Raw genomic sequence first — 8,927 nt, 5'->3', positions numbered from 1 at the left:
AGTCACCAGTTTCTTTACTGTATTAGGCTATGCCCCTTTCCTTGTTTTATTGCTATCAGTCATTTCTTATTGGCCTTTATAATTTTGTTAGTACCAGGATGGAAAACTCTACAATATTGTTTTTTTTCCAATACCAAAGGCATCTCCTCTCCTCATCCCTGCTCTTTCCCTCCAGTTAAAAAAGATAAATAAACACTCTCTGTTGACAAATGTCTTTTCTCTTTTCTGTAGACTCTGTGAGTTCTCCTTTCAGTTTATTCTTTTGGAAACAAAAGTCCTTGTCTCTCCTTCAGGTGTGAGTCGGAGCCAGATTCCTGACTAAATGGAGGGAAGGTTAAGAAAAAATACAATGAGAAATTCATTATAAGAAATTATTTTGTTGTCATCTAGTCATGTAAGTTTTGTCTTTAGTGGTAGTAACATGTGCTCATTTGTCGTAGTTCATTGCTCATGCCACTTGGTCATTGTCTCATGCTTATGGGCACCTCTCTTTAGTGACACCCACCTATTGCGGGGGAGTCCCATTTGTAAATAATTTTGTTGATGTGCTGAATACAAGTTGATTTCCTAGAGTCTTGTCTGTTTTGGGCTGCTATAAGAGAATACCATAGACTGAGTAATTTATAAAGAACAGAAATTTGTTTTTTTCACAGTTCTGGAGGCTGGGAAGTCCAAAATCCAGGGGCCATTAGATTCATTGTCAGGTGAGTGTCTGGTCTCTGTTTCCAAGATATTGCCTTGAAGGCTGTGTCTTCCAGAGAGAAGGAGTGCTGTGTCCTCACATGGCAGGCTTCCTCCATCATGCCTTTTTCTAAGCATATCTAATCCCATTCATGAAGGCAGAGCCCTCATAGCCTAATCACCTCCAAAAGGCCCCACCTCTTAATACCATCACATTTGTAATATTTGATTTCTGGAGGGGATACATTCAAACCATAGCAGATGCTCATGAAACTAGAAACAGTGGCTAATGCCAGAGAAAGAAGCTGAGCATCTGGGAAGTCTTACTTGTAGATTTTACATTATATGTTCCATTCCTACATGTAATACATGAGTTAATTGAAATGGAAGAAAATGAACAAAGATGCCGAATTGTGTCATGAAACAATGGACAGCAGTCATAACATAATGGGTGAAAACAAAGCTCAAGTACATGAGGATGATTATATCTTTAACGGTACCTCGAAGCTGTAAGAGATCATCAAGTCTTGACTTCTATGTTAAAAAAGAAAGAAAACTGATGACCCATATTTAAACTGAGGCACATGACATTTCTGCTCTACTCAGCACTCTTCACTCATCTAACAAAAATTCATTATGGCTTCTTATGTTCCAGGCACTGGGCTAGGTGTTTAAGGAAGACAAAGGGAGGAAATAAAAATTTTTATAAAACGGTCTTTGTCCTCAAGCAGCTCACAGGGCAGAGAGACCCTGACAGAATAGAGACTTCATGAAGAGTGGGGATGGGAAGGGCATTCTCTCCACACGCATCCCCGTCCCGCCTCGGAGATTTCCTCCTCAGAACGCTACCTCTTACTGCTTTCCTGTCTCACTCTTTCCAGCTCTCAGTTTAGAAGGTATTTCCTCAGAGCACCCTTGCTGACCTCTCAAGTCTGGTGAAAGGCCCTTCTCACTGGTGCCTGGATGCCCTGTGTACTCCTGTCATGCACACAACACAGCATAGTAAAATGCCTGGTGTATGTGTTTGTCTTTTCAATACTCTGAGCTCTGCTCATTGGCAAATCTCAGGACATAGCACAAGATGTGGCCCCTAAATGTTAACTGAATGAATGAATGGAATCACTGGTATCTCTTTAGCTTGAAGTATAGAAAGCCCTTGTAGGACAAAGAAGACTGGGAGAAATGTGAAGTCTGGCGTGGACTCTGTCAGAAGGCAGAACTGAACCAATGCATGAACTTAGAAGAGAGAGACTTCGGTTTCACATCAGGAATGATGTCATAGTCAGAACTCACCACACACATAATAGGTTAGATGAGGGAGGAGGGAGTCTTTCATTGCAGGAGTTTTAAAGGTGAATACAAGAAATGGGAGGCACTTGGCCTGGTGTGGTGGCTCAGGCCTGTTAATCCCAGCACTTTGGGAGGCCGAGGTGGGTGGATCACAAGTTCAGGAGTCGAGACCAGCCTGGTCAAGATGGTGAAACCCCGTCTCTACTAAAACACAAAAATTAGCCGAGTGCGGTGGCAGGCACCTGTAATCCCAGCTACTTGGGAGGCTGAGGCAGAAGAATCAGTTGAACCGGGGAGGCAGAGGTTGCAGCGAGCCAAGTTTGAGCCACTGCACTCTAGCCTGGGCGACAGAGCAAGACTCCGTCTAAAAAAAAAAAAAAAATAAGAAATGGGAGGCACTGAGTTTCTGGCTCAGTTTGCTGATGCCAGAAATACAGAGATGACTGATCAGTAAAATCCACTAGAAAGTGCGTGACAGGTTTCTTTTTCCTTATATTTTTCTTTTTTAAATACAAAAGTAATACCAGCCCACTGAAAATTTGAAAAGTATATGGCATTAAAAAGAGAAAAATAACATCTGATAATCCAACAAGATGAACTCTCTAAAATTTCTTTTCTCTTTTTAAATGAATATAGTTAAGCTTGAAATTTAATTTTAAATTTATCTTGATGTTTTACTCAACAACGTAGAAGCATCTTTTATGTCATTATTTTAAGTCACAACCACTTTTAGTGATGAAGATTAAAAGAACCATTTGCTTTTTCCTTACTGTTCCCTGTTTTTAGATTTTTGGCTAGTGTCTAATTTTTCCCTGTTATAAATAATGCTGAGATGAACAGAATATGTAGATTTCTAATAATTTGCAAATGAAGAGCATATGAAAAACATGAGCAAAAATTTTGCAGTTATAATTACTCAACACAAGTTTTAAATAAATTACTTTTATTTTGAGCGTTCATTCTTAAATACGTTATAGGAAGTAAGTAAGAAGCATTCCTTACTCCTTAGAATTTTGTTTATAAATTAGTGATGAATTGGAAAGGGTAGCTTGCCCCTGGAATTCTCTGATAAGCACAGGTGATGAGGAAAATGGAGAAATCCGAGAATTCCTTTCTTTCCTTAAAAGTAGTCAGCTTTAAGCGCAGTGCAGGCGTGCCCTCTAGCAGCCAAATAAAAAATAAAGAAATACAGGAAACCTTCAGCCATGTAACAATCGCACGTCCCCTCTAGTGGCTAACGTGTGTAAATGCAGCTTTTCTAATCACAATAGCGAATGTTACTTGATTTATATTTGTCTCAGGAGGTGAAGAACTGGGAGGAATCTTAGAGATCACGTATTTCAACTTCCTCACGGAGTGGCATGCAGGCAGCAGCCTTGGGAACCCCGATTGCCCCTTCTCACACGTGCCCATCACACGACTTGGGCGACTGGGTGGTGAAGTCAGGCTGTGGCCCCAGCGGCGCCACGAGGCCGAGAACCGGCGCTCAGCCTCATCCCCGTTGCTGCAGAGTGCCAAGCGCCAGGTCCTGCGCTCTGGGCGCGGGTCAGGAGCAGCTGGCAAGGGCAGCGCAGCCTGTGGGGCCCTTGGGCGCGGCCGGCCGCAGCTCAGGGAAGCCACTTCAGCCCACGGGCGCTGCAGCTGCAGCCGCCACCAGCACATGGAGCAGGGATCGCCAAGGATTGGGAATCCCCGACCAGGGCTGCGCCTCCAGCCGCGCGGACCCCGGGGCCAGCCCGGCCGCGGCAAGTCAGGCAGTCTGCGGCAGGAGCGCCGGGCATGGGTTTCCGCCTGGGGTGCAGGAGACGCGCACACTCCGGCCGGATGGGCGGCGCACTCAGGGTCCAGGAGGCCGTCACAGGGGAGCCCCGCCAGCCCCCGCCGGAGCCCGAGCTGCAGCTGCCACCTGCAAGTGGTGCGCTGGCTGCAGCTGTGGCAACCCCGGATCCCGTCCTCCCGCCTCGCGCCCATCAGCGCGGACCCCGGGGGCGACGCAGTGGCGAAGCCGGGCTGTGGGCCCAGCGGCGGCACCAGGCGGAGAAGCACCACTGAACCCCATCCCTGGGCTGCAGAGGGCCCAGCGCGGGGGGCTACGAGCGTCGGGAGCCGGTGGAAGAGAAGAGCGCGCGGGCGACAGTCAAACAGGTCCTGGGGCAGGGCGCGCCTCGCGATCCACGGGGCCCCGCCAGCCCGCGGCACCTCCGCAGCAACCGCCGCCTGCACTGGGCGCCGCGAGAGAGCCGCTAGGGCGGTTTCTCCACCTCGGGCCTGTTGGGCGGGGCCGGCTAAGGTGCGCGTGCTCGCTGGTCCTAACGGTTCTGTTGGGCGTTTCTGCTGAGAGGCGGGAGGCGCTGAGAGTCTGTGCGAAGGTCCGTGGACAGACTGCTTTGCTTGTTGTTGCGCTTCGGAGGCGGCGATCCCCGAAGGCGAGCTGAAATACGGCTGGAGCGTTCCCAGGCTACAATTTGCAGCTGACGATTATGGAAGACGACAAGCCGAAGAGGTGGCCCACTCTCAGGGAGCGCTTGTGCTCGGATGGCTTCTCATTTCCCCAATACCACATTAAATTGTCTCATCTGAAGAGGATCCACAGAGCTGTCTTCTATGGTAATCTGGAGAAACTGGAGTACCTTCTGCTCACGTATCATGACGCCAATAAGAGAGACAAGAAGGAAAGGTAATGGGGGCCGGGAGCCGGGGCTGCGGGAAGAGGCCTGTGGATGTGGAGAAGTACCCCTTTCCAGGCTGAGGGCTGCGGGGCGGATGGTCCGGGGCTCGGGGTATGGACGGGGGCTAGGGGGTGCCTGGCTGGGGTGGGAGTGAGTGGAGCGGGGCCTGGGGAGTGGGGGTATATGGGGTGGCGGGGTGTGGAGTGAGTTGGGGGATGGGAGTGGGGAGTAGGGGGTGCATGGGGTGGGGGTGTGAATGGGCTGAGGTGGATGGAATGAAGGCTTGGGGGGTAGGGGCGTGGACGGTGTGGGGTGGGGAGATGGGGTGAGGGTTCAATGGGATAGAGGACTGGAGGTGGGGATGAGGTGTGGGGGTGAATGGGATGGGGGAAAGGGGTGCAGAGGTGAGGGGGGCGAGTCCTGTCACCAAAGGGGCTGGACTTTCTTTCCTGGCAGGCTCAGCCGCACCTGGGATGTGGAAACCTTGGCGGGGGCGAGCACCCAGGCCATTTTCACAAGCAGCAAAACAAAAACAAAACTTCAGCTGGTTTCCACTCACTCACCATGCTGCTTCTTTATAAATCATTTTAAAGTGATTTCAATAATAAAATTCAGCATGTACAGCGTTTTATTTTTAATGTACACATTTTAAAGCATAATGTTACATACATTATGGAAAGGTGCATAATGAGAGAAATCATTTCCACAGTATATCAACTTCCTGACTAAAAATTCTTTGGATAAAAATACAATATTTATTTGATATCAATGGACACCTATGTCAATGTGGTTTTCACTGAGGGGCCTTAGAGGGAAACTTTCAAGTGGGAAGATGGTCTGTGTTCTTGAATAGAAAGACACATTTTTCTAAAGTTCTGAGCTCTTTCTGTGTTTATAAATTTTACGTAATCCAAATGAAGTTATCAAAGTGTTAACATTTTTGAATTACTCATGCTGTCTTTTACTATTGTGATGACATTAAGAAAACTTTTGAAATGGAGTCAAAAAAGACTTGCCTTTCTAGATATGAAAATGTGCTGTTAATTTCCACAAGTTATTTACTAACAGCTGAAACAACAAATCAGTGAATGGAACAGGTTAGAAAATCCAGGAACACACCAATATGTGTAAGAATTTATTAGGTTGCTGCAAAAGCAATTGCGGTTTTTGCCGCAATTACAAGTAATGGCGAAAACCGCAATTGCTTTTGCACCAATCTAATAGAATTAGATAATGGTGACATTCCAGATTTGTAGGAAAAGATGAATTACTCATAAATGAAGTGCCTGCTAACTATTTGGAGAAATCTGGCTAGATTTTTATGTCACAGAAATAAGTTCGTTATGGAATGTAGATTAAAAATTTTAAATGCACAAAATAAGAAAGATAACAGAAAAAAACACAAATGCCTAGTTATATTGATACATGTTTATATTCCTACAAATATCACAAGCACACATTCTGAAGGTCGATTTAGCAAAATAAAAAAAATCCAGTTTATAAGAAAAAATTAACAAAAGACAATGTGTATATACATATTAGATAAAAAAGTGATTTTCATTTTACAGAGAATTCTTCAAATAAACAAGAACTCTCATTTAAAATAGAGCAAAGCATTTTTTTTTCAGATATTCAAGCAACCTATGCACATGGGAAAAAATATTTACTGTTCCTGGGAGGAGAAGGTATTTAAGTTAAAAAAGGAATGAAATACTGTTTTCTGTCCACAAGTTTGTGAGGGTAAAGGGTAGCAGTACATATACTACTGTTTAAAGTTTATATTTCTGATGACTTTTCAAATAGACAATTTTTTGGTAAGTATCACACTTTAAAAATGTATGTGCCCTTCACCCATCAATTCCATTATACTAAAATATCTCTAGGAAATAGAGATACATGCAATTTGTTTTTTTCAGCACTGCTTAAAATAGCAATGTATTTGGAAAACCCCTTATAATGGATTTTATAAATTTTATAAATTTATCAATAAATTTCAGTGCATCCATAGGATGGGACAATATGGGACCTTTGCAGATGTCAGTAGATACAGATGTATGTTGAGGTGTGAAGATGTACTCTGAAAAAAAGTTGGTTTGATTATACATACACACAAACAGTCTATGGTGTTTGTAAGCCAAATATGTGTACAAAATATAAAATTTCTTCTTTTCTGCCAGATGTATTGTGATATTTTTTCTTATCTGTGATGTATAAATGATCAGTATGTTTAAAACTTCTAGTAAATATTTTTTATTAATGAAATTATCCTTGGGAAAAGAAGAAATGTAAATCTTGCAAAGAAAAAAATAATTCTCAGTTTCTATTTTATTTTATTATTTATTTCTTTGTTTGTTTGTTTATTTTTGAGATGGAGTCTTGCCCTGTCGCCCAGCCTGGAGTGCAGTGGCATGATCTCGGGTCACTGCAATCTGCCTCTCAGGTTCAAGTGATTCTCCCACCTCAGCCTCCTGAGTAGCTGGGATTACAGGTGTGCACCACCATGCCCAGCTAATTTTTGTATATTTTAGTAAAGACAGGGTTTCACCATGTTGGCCAGGCTGGTCTCAAACTCCTGACCTCAGGTGATCCCCCCGCCTCGGCCTCCCAAAGTTCTGGGATTACAGGTGTGAGCCACTGTGCCTGGCCTTATTTTTATTTTTTTGTTTATTGGTATCTTCTGTGAACTTTTAGCCTCTTCAGAGGCAGAGGGAATATTTTTATTTGTGCTTGATTATTTTATTATGCATAGATTTTAGTATATAAAGAGGTTTTTATTATAGTTTTATTACATATAAGCAAACAATTTTATATTAATTATTTTAGTTTATCAGTGTCCTCATGAAAATGAAAACGAGCAAATATAAGTGATTATCACTATTCCAAAAGCACTGCTTTAATTTATAGTTTTTTCATAATAAACTCCCCAACTGTATGTATGCATTCTTTCAATCCAGTTATTCATCAAGCATAACCTGAATACCTATTATGTAGCAGACACATTCCACCATCTCTCAGGACTCTTCCACCCTTAACAACTTCAGGTTTACCTGCCCAGCCTGAGCAAGCTGAGATTTAAAATGGAAGCATTAGGATTGAATCCCAATTGGATCCTTTATTCCTTTTTTTTTTTTTTTAAACAAAAGCAATTCTGAAGTTAGAAAATAGTGAAAGATAACCTTTAACTGCCATTTCAAAAACTTATGACAGTCTCAAATACTACTATTAATTATTGCAAATACCTAATTTACATAACATTCTGTAAGTATTGAAAAAAATGAGCCATACCTATTCATTTGAATCCTGAGTTTTCTTTGGATTATTTTTTTTTTGAAAATTGAAGTAAGAATTACTTTGTTTTAAAAATTTGTTTTTTTTATTTTTGCCTTCTTTTTCCACAGTACTTTATTTAGGTGCCAATTATATGAGTAGAACTGCCTGTTCTATGTACCGTATCCCACTTAATGTAAGGCATCATGGATTGGGTGATGCCACATTACTTTATATATCAGTAAGATAATGTTTAAAATGTTGCCAGTTATAATTGTAATAAATAATGAATTGTAAACAGTATTCCAATGTCAGGAGATGTTAATATATAAGAGAACAGTAGCTTATATAAGAGAATAGTGAGAAAATGAGCATCTGAGAATGACTGAAATACAATGATACATCTAATCTTTAATAGATACCTCAATGTAGATATGATTGTATCATTTTACTTAATTAAAATGTCTTTGTAAGTAGTAATATCTAAAAATTATTGAGCTGTTATTTGTGTTAGAAAGTGTTCTAAATGCTGTGCATAGATTCTTATGTAACCATCACAGCAGTGTTCTGTGGGATAGCTGCTATTCTCTTATATATTTTATTGATAAGGAAATTGAAGCAAAGAAAGGCTAAATAACAGCTAAGTGACAGAGCTTACAGTAAATTCTAAGCCCCAATTAAACTGAATCCAAAAGCCAAGCCTTTTCTATTAAATAGCCTGCTCTTTCATTAATGTGGTGAGTAATAAGCGCTAACAAATGTTGTACTTTCTTCACAAGAAAATTACATATTTGTTTTGAAGACAGAGAAATAACATGCTAATTAATGCTTACAGTTACATGTTTTAAAAGTCCTGTCACTCTCACAGGACTGCCCTACATTTGGCCTGTGCCACTGGCCAACCGGAAATGGTATTTCTCCTGGTGTCCAGAGGATGTGAGCTTAACCTCTACGACCGTGAAGGCAGGACACCTCTGATCAAGGTATATAGTAGCTGACTCTTTGAGCATGAGATGGATT

General features: G+C 42.2%; 1 protein-coding gene across 1 annotated transcript in view; it reads left to right on the top strand.

Annotated features, from left to right (window-relative positions):
- Positions 1-3,331: 3,331 nt before the first annotated feature.
- LOC100938099 (ankyrin repeat domain-containing protein 36A-like) overlaps positions 3,332-8,927 on the top strand; it is a 206,073-nt gene continuing 200,477 nt past the window's right edge. Inside the window, exons 1-2 of the mRNA XM_054547127.1 lie at positions 3,332-4,648; positions 8,776-8,890. Of these exons, the coding sequence (XP_054403102.1) occupies positions 4,452-4,648; positions 8,776-8,890 (312 nt within the window). The 5' untranslated portion in view covers positions 3,332-4,451. The remainder of the gene's footprint in view (positions 4,649-8,775; positions 8,891-8,927) is intronic.

Source organism: Pongo abelii, chromosome 12, assembly GCF_028885655.2.
Source record: "Pongo abelii isolate AG06213 chromosome 12, NHGRI_mPonAbe1-v2.0_pri, whole genome shotgun sequence".
In the NCBI taxonomy this organism is placed as follows: Eukaryota; Metazoa; Chordata; class Mammalia; order Primates; family Hominidae; genus Pongo; species Pongo abelii.
The sequence above is the reverse complement of the archived record's forward strand: the minus strand, read 5'-3'. Positions and strand labels throughout refer to the sequence as shown.